The 17,500-nt window shown below is 43.1% G+C and overlaps 2 protein-coding genes across 4 annotated transcripts in view; one reads left to right on the forward strand and one right to left on the reverse strand.

The window, feature by feature from the left end:
- The window catches only part of LOC144513577 (small glutamine-rich tetratricopeptide repeat-containing protein alpha-like), a 15,620-nt gene extending 11,682 nt beyond the window's left edge, over positions 1 to 3,938 (reverse strand). Inside the window, exons 1-3 of the mRNA XM_078244687.1 lie at positions 3,802 to 3,938; positions 2,159 to 2,289; positions 1,402 to 1,505 (exon numbers count right to left, since the gene is read on the reverse strand). Of these exons, the coding sequence (XP_078100813.1) occupies positions 1,402 to 1,505; positions 2,159 to 2,258 (204 nt within the window). The 5' untranslated portion in view covers positions 2,259 to 2,289; positions 3,802 to 3,938. The remainder of the gene's footprint in view (positions 1 to 1,401; positions 1,506 to 2,158; positions 2,290 to 3,801) is intronic.
- A 2,419-nt stretch (positions 3,939 to 6,357) lies between these two features.
- Positions 6,358 to 17,500, forward strand: part of thop1 (thimet oligopeptidase 1) — a 26,187-nt gene continuing 15,044 nt past the window's right edge. For 2 of the 3 annotated variants that reach the window (XM_078244677.1, XM_078244679.1), the window contains exons 1-4: positions 6,358 to 6,445; positions 9,930 to 10,136; positions 12,393 to 12,541; positions 16,928 to 17,035. In XM_078244677.1, coding sequence (XP_078100803.1) covers positions 6,433 to 6,445; positions 9,930 to 10,136; positions 12,393 to 12,541; positions 16,928 to 17,035 — 477 coding nt within the window. In that variant the 5' untranslated portion in view covers positions 6,358 to 6,432. The remainder of the gene's footprint in view (positions 6,446 to 9,929; positions 10,137 to 12,392; positions 12,542 to 16,927; positions 17,036 to 17,500) is intronic. The other variant, XM_078244678.1, reaches the window with a different exon arrangement.

The raw sequence follows: 17,500 nt of genomic DNA on the forward strand, positions 1-17,500 counted from the left end.
TAACCCATCCTAAGTATTAGGAGCAGTGGACAGCTATACATACAGCATCCAGGGAGCAACTGAGGGTTCAGTGTCTTGCTCAAGGACACTGACATGTGGCTGATGACCTGGGATCGATCCACCAACCTTGTGGCAACCATTTTACCTCCAGACCACCCACCCACACCCACACACACACACACACACACATATATATATAGTCTCACAAACACACACACACAGTCTCACTCACACATATATATAGTCTCACTAACACACACAGTCTCACTCACACATATATATAGTCTCACAAACACACACAGTCTCACTCACACACACATATATATCATACATATATATGTATATATGTGTATATATATACATATATACATATATACACACATATATATATATATATATATATATATATCACACACATATATATATATATATATATATATATATATATAGCCTCACAAACACACACAGTCTCACTCACACAGTCTCACTCACACACACATATATATACATACATACATATATATATATATATATATATATATATATATATATATATATACATATATATATATATTCTCACTCACACACACAGTCAAACATATAGTCTCACACACACACACACAGTAAGTCAGACATCACTGCCTCATGTCACAGAAACCCTTCCAACCTACAGCCGTCCTCATTTCATCCTCATAAACATGTCTCTATATGTGATATTATTATTATAAATATATACACACACACACGTCTCTATATATGATATTATATATAAACATGTCTGTATATGTGACATTATTATATATAAACATGTCTGTATATGTGACATTATTATATATAAACATGTCTGTATATGTGATATTATTATATATAAACATGTCTGTATATGTGATATTATTATATATAAACATGTCTGTATATGTGACATTATTATATATAAACATGTCTGTATATGTGACATTATTATATATAAACATGTCTGTATATGTGATATTATTATATATAAACATGTCTGTATATGTGACATTATTATATATAAACATGTCTGTATATGTGACATTATTATATATAAACATGTCTGTATATGTGACATTATTATATATAAACATGTCTGTATATGTGACATTATTATATATAAACATGTCTGTATATGTGACATTATTATATATAAACATGTCTGTATATGTGACATTATTCCGACCGTAAAGACTTTACACCAATCGACCTTCCAAGCGAGTCCACTGTCAGATTATTTTCTCCAGCACCAAACAGGAAGCAGCAAACCAACAGAGCCAATGCTAAGCTAAATGCTAAAGAGGGAAAGTTGCTGATGTTCTTCTTTTTAACAAACTAAACTGTAAAGTGTGTATTTGTCATGACAGAGTCCCGCGGGCTGGCTTGTACCTCGGCCGTGGCTGAGGCGAAGATCTCCGGTAAGGTCATGGGCACGGCGAGCGTCTGGTCGTCAGTCGAAATCTCAAACGCCGTCTCCAAACACTGGACAGCAACTACAGCACAAACAAGATCCCTTTACTGGGTTATAATCTGATTACACATCTATCATCACGAGGCTTTCACCGCCTACAAACACAGTTACAAGTAGAGCTGCTGTTTAACATGTTTCCTAACGTCTAATAAGAAATTAGTGTTAAATAATCCTGATTTCAACACTGACCAAAATAATCATGATTAGGATCTTTTCCATAACCGAGCAGCTCTGATAGACAGGTGCAAACAGACAGACAGACAGAGAGAGACAGACAGACAGAGACAGAGAGACCTAGACTCTCAGACAGACAGACAGAGAGAGAGAGACAAGGAGAGACAGACAGAGAGACGGACGGACGGACAGACAGACAGACAAGGAGAGAGAGACTGACAGAGAGACAGACAGACAGACCTGCTAGACTCTCAGACAGACAGAGATACAGACAGACAAGGAGAGACAGACAGAGAGAGAGACAGACAGAGAGACAGACAGACAGAGAGACAGACAGACAGAGAGACAGACAGACAGACAGACCTGCTAGACTCTCAGACAGACAGAGAGACAGACAGACAGAGAGAGAGGCAGACAGAGAGAGAGACAGACAGAGAGAGAGACAGACAGAGAGACAGACAGACAGACAGACCTGCTAGACTCTCAGACAGACAGACAGACCTTCTAGGCTCTCCTGGGCGCTGGAGGTCAGGCTCCCGGCCTGCAGCTGATCATGGAGGAACTGCAGGATGGAGAAGGCGAGGCGCTTGTTGTCTGTCATGGTGACGGAGGCTCACTGAGGGAGAGAGACCCTGGAAATCATCCAAACACGAGGAGGAGGAACGTCAACTCAGCCAGTCGAGGTATACACACTGTACACATCAGACATATTTCCATGTTCTGCTACTTTAAACTTGTAAGTCTCAGAGGTAAACATATATATATACTTTTTTTCTCCACTACAGGGCTGTTTTTCTGTCGCCATGTCATTATATATATATATATATATTCCAAAAAAGAAAGTGCTAATATTTCAAGAAAATAAAGTTGTATTTCAGGGGAAAAAAACATAATATTTTAAGCAAAAATTTCTGAATATTTCAACAAAAAAAGTCATAATATTTCAACAAAAAAAAATCATAATATTTCAACAAAAAGTCATATTTTTAAAAGAGAAAAAGTAACTTTTACAAGGAAAGAAAGTCGTAATATTCCAACAAGTAAGTTAATTGCTGAAGATTAAACTACCCAGCAGTATATAAAGGAGTATAAATGAACACAACCTTAAACATATATATAGCTACAGTTATTACTCTCAGTTTAGCCAGCCTCCTTTAGCATTAGCATTAGCTTGTAGAAGATTCTAGAAGCTCTGGCTAAGTATAAGCTAAGCATGACTGTCTTAGTAATGCTAACGCCTGCCGGCTAACACTAGCCATCTTATCACATGAATGGTGACACATACAAGCTGAGAGTAAGCAGATATAGCTGTGGAGAAAGATAAGGGACGCGAGGTCAATCTGAACTGGAACCAAGTTGGTTCCTTTTAGCTTAGCCTTCCTGCTAGCTTATACGAATCCTCTATCGAAATTCTGGCAGTTTAAACGTGTTTTGTATATCGGCGAAAGAAAGTAGGTGTAGGAATGAAATGAAGTAGAAATAATGGAAGCTGATATGTTTTAGGTAATTTCGGCAGCAAATCATCTCAACAGTGTCACTTAAAAGTCGTATTTACGCTACTTAACTAACGTCACTGCCCATTATTGTACTTTGTATACCGAGAGGGAATGTGAAAAACAATGGGCGAACCCGGTACTAAAAGCTGTAATTGTATAAAAATAAGTGTTACCAAGTGTTTATTACATATGCCGAATTGTAGCGTGCTTCTCAACAGTTAATTACATGCTTTCAATGTTGTTCTAACAGGCGTGTGGTTTTACTTAGAAGCAAAGGTATGTTGTATTAACAAAGTTTAAAAGGGGGTTTTGCGTGACGTGTTCACCAAACCGCTAACGGCACGCCACATTTGTTTTCCTAGGACGGCGAAGGCGTGCACTGCTCTACTCTCCCTCTGATTGGATAGTACTCGTTGCCTGCATTGGGTTGGATTGGTTATGTTTAGCGAGAATGTCAGGGTAAGCCAATCAGAGGCAGAGTAGGGCGGTATAAGCCTTTACCATCCTGGGGGGAAAGGGGACTCGCTAATGGAACAATGCTAACGGTTAGCCACCTAGCTGATTACATTCTGGTGCTACCGTGTAAATATAAGAAACATGTCATGCTACCTAATCTAACACGAGGACTCAGTAATGTGTTTTTCCTACCAGCTGTCTCTGTTTCAGGTGTGGATTAGCCCGGTAACGGATAAATTGACGTTAGCTCTGCTCCTTCGAGTTCGTGGCCGTCATTCAGCTAGCTTATTAGCTTATTAGGTTGTCGCGTTGGTTATGTCGTCATGCGTAGGTGCCGGCGTGGTGTAGTTCGTGTCCCGCGTCAAGTTATCAGCAAAAACTACAATACAGAACGTTTGTCAAACTCGCCTTCAGAATAAAAGCATTATGAAGTGAAAAACTAGAATACTTGCGTTGTTGTTGTTGTGTTACACTGCTGCAGTTTCAACTAAATGATATCCCAAAACACCCTGTCGGTTTCAGATATGAATTAATATGAATATTGTCTACACATTTCATTGTAGTTTCTTTTACTTATTTATATATATTTATATTTTCATATGGGCCTAGTAGTTAAATGTTAATTTCATCAGCTTTGTTGTTCTTGTTTTTAGCTGTATGTCTATTTCTGTATGTATGAGTTCACATTACAGTATTTGAGGATTTCTTTATAAACATCAGACAGTTTCTCACAGTATGCATGTAAGATAAGATAAGATAACACAAGATAAAACTGGTAATTATATGTTAGAGAAGCAAACAGCAGCACACAGTTAGTAAAAAAATAACCTAGATAACTGAACTGAAAACTGAAATGTAAATAACAGTAAATGTGAGAAATGTTAAAGATATGCTTGATATTATTTATCCTTCATTTACAGAGTTTGTCCACCAGAGAGCACTCCTACATACATGTCAGTATTTCATTATAATCATATATATATATATATTTATATATATATATATATATATATATATATATATATATATATATATATATATAATGTATAATCATATATATTAGGGCTGTCAATCGATTAAAACATGTAATCTAATTAATTTCGTACTCTGTGATTAATTAATCGAAATTAATCACATACATAATTAACGGTGCCTGAACCGAAACTTTTTAAGAAAGTAAGAAAAGAAAAGAAATAAAAAGGTACTAAACAACAGTTGGTGACATTAAAGAACGGCTTGTTTATTGCTAAGGCCATATGGTCAACATTAAATGTTTAATAATAATGTATAACAATAACAATAACTTATTTCACTAGTAAATAGCTGTTGAACGACAAAAACAACAACCAGATGGAAAAAGACATTTACAATAACTTCAAATGCACCACGAGGCTGCAGTTTACCAGTGTCATTGAACGCCCCGTCTGTGTTGTTTCTCCGACGGCAGCTGCAGATTGTTACATCCCGGTGTTGAATCCTCTACAGTAAAACACAGTCACACTTTACACCGTTTAGCGTTAGCTGTCAGCATTTAACCCTGTTTAATCCAGCTACTAGCTAGCGGTAGGCTAACGTTAGCTGCTGTCGAGTATAGTGTTAACTAGCTAGCGGTAGGCTAACGTTAGCTGCTGTCGAGTATAGTGTTAACTAGCTAGCGGTAGGCTAACGTTAGCTGCTGTCGAGTATAGTGTTAACTAGCTAGCGGTAGGCTAGCGTTTGCTGCTGTCGAGTATAGTGTTAACTAGCTAGCGGTAGGCTAACGTCAGCTGCTGTCGAGTATAGTGTTAACTAGCTAGCGGTAGGCTAATGTTAGCTGCTGTTGAGTATAGTGTTAACTAGGTAGCGGTAGGCTAATGTTAGCTGCTGTCGAGTATAGTGTTAACTAGCTAGCGGTAGGCTAACGTTAGCTGCTGTCGAGTAGAGTGTTAACTAGCTAGCGGTAGGCTAATGTTAGCTGCTGTCGAGTATAGTGTTAACTAGGTAGCGGTAGGCTAACGTTAGCTGCTGTCGAGTAGAGTGTTAACTAGCTAGCGGTAGGCTAACGTTAGCTGCTGTCGAGTAGAGTGTTAACTAGCTAGCGGTAGGCTAACGTTAGCTGCTGTCGAGTATAGTGTTAACTAGCTAGCGGTAGGCTAACGTTAGCTGCTGTCGAGTATAGTGTTAACTAGCGTCACATGCAGCGGGGTTTGTGTTTCCTGTAACGTCTGTTTCAGAGCAGCAGAGAGAAGAGCAGACATATCTACACCAGATTTTCGTCTGTATGCAAACGTCAATATGGAATGGATTAATCTGCGTTATTTCTTCTCAGATTAATATTTTTTTTTTTAATTTTTAAATTTTTATATTTAATAATATAAATAATAGTTAATTAGTTAGTCTTTTTTTTTTTTTTACTTTGCCAAATCACTAACGGATTCTTTAAAACTTTCAAACCTTCACATATAAAAACTCAAACCTACACATGTAATATGTATAATATAAATGTGTTATAAATATAGTAGCCTAAGAAGGAAAGAGAAGAAAGACAGAAACATTTGAGTATTTATTCCACCCATAGACAGTATATATAAGTGATTCCACCTCTGCATATGAAACTGTACATACCGTATAATAAAAAACAATACATATTCCGCTTTAAAAAATAAAATAATGTTCATTTTGGCGGGATTAGTTTGGCTCAGAATGCGCCTCCTCTGGTATTTTATTTTGAAAGTATGACCGGAAGTTTAACTGTTCTTGTGTCGCAGCTTTAACGGTCCCGTACTCCTCCGCCTGACTGTAAACCAACACCGACCTAACGTACCTTCATTCAAAACCTGAACTATGGGGCCGACAGGTGAGTAATGTCCTCATGTTTGTAATGTGACTGAATGTGACTGAATCATTTTAATGTAGCAACATCTCCGCGGCCGCCATGTTTCTTCTCTGACTGTCTCTGTCATCATTTAGAATGAATTAGCTTTGATCACTGAGTGGGGTTTAGCTCAGTGCTAACGTTAGCATTCTAAGCAGCCGTTAGGCTCGTATGAGCCGTTTTATTTAAAAATGTTCTAGTTACATGACGTCAGCTGTCAGTTTAGTACATAATAACCCAATTAAACCCGCTGTTATACTGTGGTGACTCATGTCTCCGCAGTTCTGCCTCGGTTAGCTGTTAGCTCACACTGCTTATTCATTCAGCTAACTGACGTTAAGTCAGTCCAATGAGCCGTTAGTTAACCCTCCTGCTGTTTGTCCTCGCGGTCAAATTGGACCCGTTATCAAAATGTCTAAAATGAAACGGTTTGGAAACACTGTCTGACTCAACTCAGTCACAAAAACAACAAGACAAAAACATAAAAAAAAATAAGTATCAAAAAAAGGGACAAAAACGTCAGAAAATGTGTCAAAATAAGACACAAAAAGGTCAGAAAAAGTGTAAAAATAAGACACAAAAAGGTCAGAAAAATAAGACACAAAAAGGTCAGAAAAAGTGTAAAAATAAGGGACAAAAATGTCAGAAAAAGTGTCAAAATAAGGGACAAAAACGTCAGAAAATGTGTAAAAATAAGGGACAAAAACGTCAGAAAAAGGGACAAAACGTCAGAAAATGTGTAAAAATAAGGGACAAAAACGTCAGAAAATGTGTCAAAATAAGGGACAAAAACGTCAGAAAAAGTGTCTGAAAAAGGGACAAAAACGTCAGAAAATGTGTAAAAATAAAGGACAAAAACGTCAAATGTGTAAAAATAATGGACAAAAACGTCAAATGTGTAAAAATAATGGACAAAAACGTCAGAAAAAGGGACAAAAACGTCAGAAAAAGTGTAAAAATAAAGGACAAACGTCAGAAAAAGTGTAAAAATAAAGGACAAAAACGTCAGAAAATGTGTAAAAATAAGGGACAAAAATGTCAGACAAAGTGTAAAAATAAGGGACAAAAATGTCAAAATAAGGGACAAAAACGTCAAAAGTGTCAAAAACGTCAGAAAAAGCGTAAAAATAAGGGACAAAAACGTAAAGTGTCAAAATAAGGGACAAAAATGTCAGAAAAAGTGTCAATAATGGACAAAAACGTCAGAAAATGTGTAAAAATAAGGGACAAAAACGTCAGAAAAAGTGTCAAAATAAGGGACAAAAACGTCAGAAAAAATGTCAAAATAAGGGACAAAAATGTCAGAAAAAGTGTCAAAATAATGGACAAAAACGTCAGAAAATGTGTAAAAATAAGGGACAAAAACGTCAAAAGGGACAAAAACGTCAGAAAAAGTGTCAAAATAAGGGACAAAAACGTCAGAAAAAGTTTCAAAAACGTCTGAAAAAGTGTCAAAATAAAGGACAAAAATGTCAGAAAATGTGTAAAAATAAGGGACAAAAACGTCAGAAAAAGTGTAAAAATAACGGACAAAAACGGCAGAAAAATTTGTCAAAATAAGGGACAAAAACGTCAGAAAAAGTGTAAAAATAACGGACAAAAACGTCAGAAAAAGGGACAAAACGGCAGAAAATTTGTAAAAATAAGGGACAAAAACGTCAGAAAATGTGTAAAAATAACGGACAAAAACGGCAGAAAAAGGGACAAAACGGCAGAAAATTTGTAAAAATAAGGGACAAAAACGTCAGAAAATGTGTAAAAATAACGGACAAAAGTGTCAAAATAATGGACAAAAATGTCAAAAAACGGGACAAAAACGTTAGTGTCAAAACAAGGGACAACAAAAGGGACAAAAATGTCAGAAAAAGTGTCAAAATCACCGGGAAAATAAGCATCACAAAAGTGTAAACCTAGTATTTTGACCCGAGGGGACGACGAGGTCACGGTCGACGGGGGACGACAGCCTGAGGGTTACGGGGACGTCGCAGAGGAACGGGGGAAAATATTTTAACTAACAAATAAACTCCCACTGTTGATTACCGACATTAAGACAATAATTTTTTCGGAAATGTTACGTTTCAGTTGATTCCAATGCTAATTTTGAGTGACTTTAGGAGAAATCTATCAACACAGACAGACATAGACATGTTTGTTAGTCTGAAAGAAGACTTAACAGGTCCAACATTTACGTTTTTCACGGTGAATTTCAGCCTCAGACTGACAGCTTAGATTGCCAGTTTAAAGCGCCCATATTCTGCTCATTTTCAGGTTCATAACTGTATTTTAAGGTTGTACCAGAATATGTTTACATGGTTTAATTGTCAAAAAACACCATATTGTTGTTGTACTGCCCAGCTCTCTCTCACTGCTGCAGATCCTCTTTCAGCTGGTCTCTGTTTCAGCTACAGAGTGAGACCTCTTTTCTTCTTCTGTACTATCTTTGATTGCTCTCGCACATGCTCAGTAGCTCAGATGTAGCTCATGTCAGCTAGCTAGCTCCATAGACAGTAAAAGAAAGGCTGTTTCTCCACCTTCAGTCAGTTACAAGGCAGGATTAGCTGGGAGACTTCTTCTAAATGAGGGCGCACATGGAAGTAGTTCTTTTGGAGATTATGGTGAACTGGTGTGTGTTGTAGCAGTGCTTTGCTATTGAGAACGAGGTAGCATGCTAGCGTTAGCATGCTAACACTAACGCTACGAGCTAATGGTTGCGGTTAGCCAGCTCGTTTCGGCTTGTGACGTCACAAGCCGTGCAGATGTTGACCAGCTGACCCAGAGACTGAAGACAGGACACATTCAGAAACCGTATCTCACTCAGAACAGCATGGAGGGTTGTTTTCTTAGTGTGTATGAAGCACCAGAGACACAAAATAACTCCCCAAATCCCAGAAAAAGTGTGGTTTTTTCATAATATGGGCACTTTAACAATCTCATAGATAAGGAAATCCTGATTTGTCGGTATTTCTACAGTGTGGTATTAGTACTTTTACTGCAGTAAAAGATCTGGATACTTCACACACATACAGAGACACACATACACAGAGACACACACATACATACATACACAGAGACACACACATACATACACATACACAGAGACACACACACATACATACAGAGACACACACACACACACACACACACACACACACACACACACACACACACACACACACACACACACACACACACACACACACATACACACATACACAGAGACACACACAGATACATACATACACAGAGACACACACATACATACACACACAGAGACACACACATACATACATACATACACACACACACACACACATACACATACATACATACATATACACACACACACACACACACACAGACTCTCACACACAGACACACACACACTCTCTCGCCTGTCTTGTCCTGTAATGCCTGTCTTGTTAATTCCCTGTCCTGTAACGTCCCGTCCCGGTCCTGATCCTCCCAGGTGAGGTGGTGTTTGGCAGCCCGGTGCCGGTCTGCGCGGAGAACCGTCTGCGTTGGGACCTGAGCCCCGAGCAGATCCGCCAGCTCTCCGACAAGCTCATCGCCAGCACCAAGAAGGTGTACGACGACGTGGGAGCACTGGACCTCGACGCCGTCACCTTCCAGAACACGCTGAAGGCCCTCGCCGACGTGGAGGTCGAGTACACCGGTCAGTGTCCGCTGATCAAACACTCGTATGTTGTTGCAGAGCGACTCCATCACAGTTAAAGGGTAGCTACCCTTGTTTTCAACCTGGGCCCTATGTTCGTATATATATGTGTGTGTGTGTGTGTAAGTGCATGATGGGAACAACAACCTTTGACTTTGGTCCAGTATTAAGAGAGATCGCTGCAGTCTGCAGCTGAGAAACAAGCTACAATGTAAGTTAAGTCCTCGTTGTTGCCGCTGACTCAGATTATTACTCTAAGTGTCTGACACCATTATGAAAGGATCCCTACAGAGATAGACCTTTAAAACCTCTTTGAGACCTTTCTGTTTAATCAGAAACAGATCAGACGTTTCTAGCGCTAAACCCACCAGACTCCATGTAAATAATCAGTACTTTTAGCGTGTATAGAGCCAGCATGTTTCCACATGTAGATCTGTAAACTGTGTGTTTATTTCAACCAAAAGTAGAGTTGTGATGGTTGGAAAAGTGGAAAGATGACCCAAAACGGCTTTTAATAGTTGTCTTTTCTTTCTGTCCACTTTGAATGAAGTGTGTTTTACGATGCTTAAATTGCTGATTATTTACATGGAGTCTGGTGGGTTTAGCGAACGTGATTTCGCAGATGTTTTTACGTTTAAAAAAAAAAAAAGGATCTTCCTCTTTAACTAAAAGGTCTATCTCTGTAGGGATCCTTTCCATAATGTTGTCAGACACTTAGAAGAATAATCTGAGTCTGTCAGCGGCGAAATGAGCACTTTAGTGAAGGTAAATACAAGCTGGGCTATTGTCCGATTAACTTATATTGTAGCTGAGAGCGAGAGAGAGAGAGAGAGAGAGAGAGAGAGAGAGAGTGTGTCTTATAGACATGAGAGGGATGGGATTGAAGAAGGTGTAGGCCTAGAATAAATGAAAAACATGTCTCTAGGGATCACAGAATAGTCGGAGCCAAAGACAAAAGGTAAATAGAAAAAGGGGAGAGAACAGGGAATAGGGGTACAGAAACGAAAGATAACAGGACGTTGAGGTGGGATCTAGTGTAATGGTAAGGTAAATACAAGCTGGGCTATTGTCCGATTAACTTATATTGTAGCTGAGAGCGAGAGAGAGAGATCTCTCAGCTGACATTTAGAATATATATTTAATATTATTTTTACAGACCAAACACCTGACATCATTAGTTTCAGCCTCCAGATATTTCTGCAGCGTGTTCGGTTGACAGACGATGAACCTGAATGTAAAGAGGTCGAACACAGCGTGACCCTGACAGCACAGCGGCGGTCGGTCCTCCATTGTGAGACCTGCGCTGAAGCTGAGTCAGCACAATCAGTATGTAATGGTAAAAACCCGTCAGCAGTTTGTAGAGAAAGCAGCTGGACCAGACAATAGAGACGCCAGGAGAGGCCTCCACACAAACTCAGGCCTCATTCCCTCCCTCACTATATAGTGTGTGTGTGTGTGTGTGTGTGTGTGTGTGTGTGTGTGTGTGTGTGTGTGTGTGAAGGGCGACAATAGAGACGTGAGGAGAGTTTGTGTGGAGGCAGCTGAAAACCTAAAAATACTTCCAACATGCTATATAGGGAACGACCAAACCCAGATTTCGGACACTCAACTGAACAACAACAGTCGCAACAAACCCAGACTAAAATATTAATACGTCCCTGAAACAAACCGAGCAGGGGGAATGAGAGGGGGGAACGCATAGAGCAGGGGGAATGAGAGGGGGGGAACACCAGAGCAGGGGGAATGAGAGGGGGGAACACCAGAGCAGGGGGGAATGAGAGGGGGGAACACCAGAGCAGGGGGAATGAGAGGGGGGGGAACACCAGAGCAGGGGGAATGAGAGGGGGAACACCAGAGCAGGGGGAATGAGAGGGGGAACACCAGAGCAGGGGGGAATGAGAGGGGGGACACCAGAGCAGGAGGAATGAGAGGGGGGAACACCAGAGCAGGGGGAATGAGAGGGGGGAACACCAGAGCAGGGGGAATGAGAGGGGGGAACACCAGAGCAGGAGGAATGAGAGGGGGGAACACCAGAGCAGGAGGAATGAGAGGGGGGAACACCAGAGCAGGGGGAATGAGAGGGGGGAACACCAGAGCAGGGGGAATGATGGTCAGCTCTCTGCGTTGCTACGGTTGTTACACAAACCAACCAGCCAACAAGGCTAGTTGCTTGGTAACTAAATCCTGTGAGATGTTCAGGAAGTCCACCAAACTGACTGTGATGTTGGCGTCTTGTCTCTCCTGTCTCCGTCTCAGTCCAGAGGAACATGCTGGACTTCCCTCAGCACGTCTCTTCCTGTAAGGAAGTCCGAACGGCGAGCACCGAGGCCGACAAGCGTCTGTCGGAGTTTGACGTGGAGATGAGCATGAGGGAGGACGTCTACCAGAGGATCGTCGCTCTGGAGGTGAGCCGACGGAGAGCCGGCCAATCCACACACACGAGCGATTGTTTCCGGGGGCCTGTTTCACAAAAGCAGAATATATAAATCCAGGATAACTGATAAAGCGACGCTTGACCTAGTCTAATCTGAGCATCCTGGCTTGGTGCGTTTCACGAAGGCCACGTCAGGCTGAGGAGGAGAGACCAGGTGGAGTCAGGCTGAGGAGGAGAAACTAGGTCAGACTGAGGAGGAGAGACCAGGTGGAGTCAGGCTGAGGAGGAGAGACTAGGTCAGACTGAGGAGGAGAAACTAGGTGGAGTCAGGCTGAGGAGGAGAGACTAGGTGGAGTCAGACTGAAGTAATTCAGATAGATGCGCGTCCACTTCTTTCCTCAAAAGCCTGGTCGGGAGCAGGCTAGCTGTTAGCCTGGCTGTTAGCCTGGTCGGGAGCAGGCTAGCTGTTAGCCTGGCTGTTAGCCTGGTCGGGAGCAGGCTAGCTGTTAGCCTGGCTGTTAGCCTGGTCGGGAGCAGGCTAGCTGTTAGCCTGGCTGTTAGCCTGGTCGGGAGCAGGCTAGCTGTTACCCTGGCTGTTAGCCTGGTCGGGAGCAGGCTAGCTGTTACCCTGGCTGTTAGCCTGGTCGGGAGCAGGCTAGCCGTTACCCTGGCTGTTAGCCTGGTCGGGAGCAGGCTAGCCGTTAGCCTGGCTGTTAGCCTGGTCGGGAGCAGGCTAGCTGTTAGCCTGGCTGTTAGCCTTGTCGGGAGCAGGCTAGCTGTTAGCCTGGCTGTTAGCCTGGTCGGGAGCAGGCTAGCTGTTAGCCTGGTCGGGAGCAGGCTAGCTGTTAGCCTGGCTGTTAGCCTGGTCGGGAGCAGGCTAGCTGTTACCCTGGCTGTTAGCCTTGTCGGGGGCAGGCTAGCTGTTAGCCTGGCTGTTAGCCTTGTCGGGAGCAGGCTAGCTGTTAGCCTGGCTGTTAGCCTTGTCGGGAGCAGGCTAGCTGTTAGCCTGGTCGGGAGCAGGCTAGCCGTTAGCCTGGCTGTTAGCCTGGTCGGGAGCAGGCTAGCCGTTAGCCTGGCTGTTAGCCTGGTCGGGAGCAGGCTGGCTGTTAGCCTGGTCGGGAGCTGCCTAGCTGTTAGCCTGGTCGGGAGCAGGCTAGCTGTTAGCCTGGCTGTTAGCCTGGCTGTAAGCCTGGTTGGGAGCAGGCTAGCTGTTAGCCTGGTCGGGAGCAGGCTAGCTGTTAGCCTGGCTGTTAGCCTAGTTGGGAGCAGGCTAGCTGTTAGCCTGGCTGTTAGCCTGGTTGGGAGCAGCCTAGCTGTTAGCCTGGCTGTTAGCCTGGTCGGGAGCAGGCTAGCTGTTAGCCTGGCTGTTAGCCTGGTTGGGAGCAGGCTAGCTGCACAGAATAAATCTCCATGGTGATTAATGTGCCTCCACTTTCGTGAAACCGAGTCCAGGCTTAAATCATCCAGGATAACTGATACATCCCGGCTTAATCCCTCATCTTGGTTTTGTGAAACGGGCCCCGGCTCCCTGAAAAGTGAAAATAATAACACTGAGAAGTATATTCAGAAGTAAACTCTCAGCCGAAGAATCACCAACCCAAACTGTGTGTGTGTGTGAGTGTGTGTGTGTGTGTGTGTGTGTGTGTGTGTGTTACGTGTGACCTGTGAGTGTGTGTTTTATGTGCGACCTGTGAGTGTGTGTGTGTTACGTGCGACCTGTGAGTGTGTGTGTGTATTATGTGTGTGTGTGTGTTACGTGTGACCTGTGTGTGTGTGTTACGTGTGACCTGTGAGTGTGTGTTACGTGCGACCTGTGAGTGTGTGTTACGTGTGACCTGTGTGTGTGTGTTACGTGTGACCTGTGAGTGTGTGTTACGTGCGACCTGTGAGTGTGTGTGTGTATTATGTGTGACCTGTGAGTGTGTGTGTGTTACGTGTGACCTGTGTGTGTGTTACGTGTGACCTGTGTGTGTGTGTTACGTGTGACCTGTGAGTGTGTGTTACGTGTGACCTGTGAGTGTGTGTTACGTGCGACCTGTGAGTGTGTGTTACGTGTGACCTGTGAGTGTGTGTTACGTGCGACCTGTGAGTGTGTGTGTGTATTATGTGTGACCTGTGAGTGTGTGTGTGTGTTACGTGTGACCTGTGTGTGTGTTACGTGTGACCTGTGTGTGTGTGTTACGTGTGACCTGTGAGTGTGTGTTACGTGTGACCTGTGAGTGTGTGTTACGTGCGACCTGTGTGTGTGTTACGTGCGACCTGTGTGTGTGTTACGTGTGACCTGTGTGTGTGTGTTACGTGTGACCTGTGAGTGTGTTACGTGTGACCTGTGAGTGTGTGTTACGTGTGACCTGTGTGTGTTACGTGACCCTGTGTGTGTTACGTGTGACCTGTGTGTGTGTGTTACGTGTGACCTGTGTGTGTGTGTTACGTGTGACCTGTGTGTGTGTGTTACGTGTGACCTGTGTGTGTGTGTTACGTGTGACCTGTGTGTGTGTACGTGTGACCTGTGTGTGTGTACGTGTGACCTGTGTGTGTGTGTTACGTGACCTGTGTGTGTGTTACGTGCGACCTGTGTGTGTGTTACGTGTGACCTGTGTGTGTGTGTGTGTGTGTGTGTGTGTGTTTAACTTCAGGGTGGGTGAAGGCCAACAAAACAAATGTAACCTGAAGAAATGAAAGAAACCAGATTACACTAACAAAGCTCGCTAAGATTAGATGAGATAAAACTGTATTAATGCTGTGCAGGCTGCAGGGATAAATACAGTTTAATCTCATTTTAGGGAGGTTTGTGTCACGCATAACTTTCACAATGACGGGAAGAAACACACGTGCAACTAAACAAATGCATCACCTCAAGGGTTGGGGAACTGGATTCGGCTTTTCACACTGCAGTCAGAGATCTAAAGACTGAAGCAGAAAAACCAGACACGAGAAGGACTTCTTGTTTCCCTTTTTAAATCCCGGATCTGCAGATGATCTGGACCGGTTCCTCCAATTTGGACATTGACCTGATTATAAACACGCGAGTAACAAAACAAACATTTAAAAGAAATAACAGACTAGAAAAATAAAATGCAGAATACAGAATACAACTCTCAAGCAGGTTTGAAGGCCAATGAATGAAAGTGAGTTTTAAGTCATGATTTAAAAATGTGAAGGCTGGGGGCCAATCTGACATGCAGAGGCAGGTCATTCCACAGCCTGGGGGCCACGACTGAGAACGCTCCATCTCCCCTTCCTGAGGGGTGTTGCACCAAACCAGGATAAGGGATTAAGCCGGGATATTCCAGTTATCCTGGATGCATTTAGCTTTGATTTGGTTGGACAAAAGCAGAGACACCTAAGATACCATGGAGATGTATTCTGTGCAGCTAGCCTGCTCCTGACCAGGCTAACAGCCAGGCTAGCAGGTTAACAGCCAGGCTAACAGCTAGCCTGCTCCCGACCAGGCTAACAGCTAGCCTGCTCCTGACCAGGCTAACAGCCAGGCTAGCAGGTTAACAGCCAGGCTAACAGCTAGCCTGCTCCCGACCAGGCTAACAGCCAGGCTAACAGCTAGCCTGCTCCTGACCAGGCTAACAGCCAGGCTAGCAGGCTAACAGCTAGCCTTCTCCTGACCAGGCTAACAGCCAGCCTGCTCCCGACCAGGTTAACAGACAGGCTTACAGCCAGGCTAACAGCTAGCCTGCGCCCAACCAGGCTAACAGCCAGGCTAACAGCTAGCCTGCTCCCGACCAGGCTAACAGCCAGGCTAACAGCTAGCCTGCTCCCGACCAGGCTAACAGCCAGGCTAACAGCTAGACTGTTCCCGACCAGGCTAACAGCCAGGCTAGCAGGCTAACAGCCAGGCTAGCAGGCTAACAGCCAGGCTAACGGCTAGCCTGCTCCCGACCAGGCTAACAGCCTGCCTAGCAGGCTAACAGCCAGGCTAACAGCCAGGCTAGCAGGCTAACAGCCAGGCTAGCAGGCTAACAGCCAGCCTGCTCCCGACCAGGCTAACAGCCAGGATGTATTAACCCTGCTGCCTTTTCTGTTCAGTCAGCGGTGGTTTTACCTGTTTTTACAAGCCTGCATTAAAATACAACAGGTGCATGTTGCTGTTCAGCAGAGATGGGGACTCGAGTCTGAGACTCGGACTTGAACTTGACTTGAACTTGCCCCTCAAAGACTTGAGACTCGACTTGGACTTCTAAAAAATGACTTGTGAACATCTCTGCTGTTCAGTGAAGCTCTGTTGTTATTTAAAGTTTTGACCATTATTCATGTCAGTTACTGTTATATTGCTATATGAAAACTGCTGTTCATACTAGGCCAAGGCCTCGCTTTATCAGTTATCCTGGATTTCTAAATTCTACTTTTGTGCAATACCCCCCCCCCCAGGTTTCTAAAAGTGTCTTTGTGTTTGTGTGTGCAGAAGAAGGCGGACGCCGAGAGCTTCTCTGCGGAGGCCCGGCGCTACATGGAGCGACTGATGAAACTGGGGAAGAGGAACGGCCTCCACCTGCCCAAAGACACTCAACAGGTGGCTGCTGCGTCCTTATTATTATTATTATTATTATTATTATTATTGTTACTAATATTTATATTAGGGCTGCAACTAACGATTATTTTAATATTCGATTAATCTGTTGATTATTTTTTCGATGAATCGGATAAAAAAAAAGCATTAACTTACATCAACTCCATACATACATACTTGTTGTTTTAGTTAATAGTTGTGTAAAGGTAAGTAACCCAAAGAGCAGATGCAGACCACACACACACACACAGAGATACAGACACACACACACACACACACACACACAGATACAGACAGACACACAGACACACACACAGACACACACACACACACACAGACACACACACAGACACACACACACACACAGAGACACACTCACACACAGACACACACCCACAGACAACACACACCCACAGACAACACACACACAGACAACACAGACACATACACACACACGTTCACTTGAAG

Source organism: Sander vitreus, unplaced genomic scaffold, assembly GCF_031162955.1.
Source record: "Sander vitreus isolate 19-12246 unplaced genomic scaffold, sanVit1 ctg288_0, whole genome shotgun sequence".
NCBI lineage: Eukaryota > Metazoa > Chordata > Actinopteri > Perciformes > Percidae > Sander > Sander vitreus.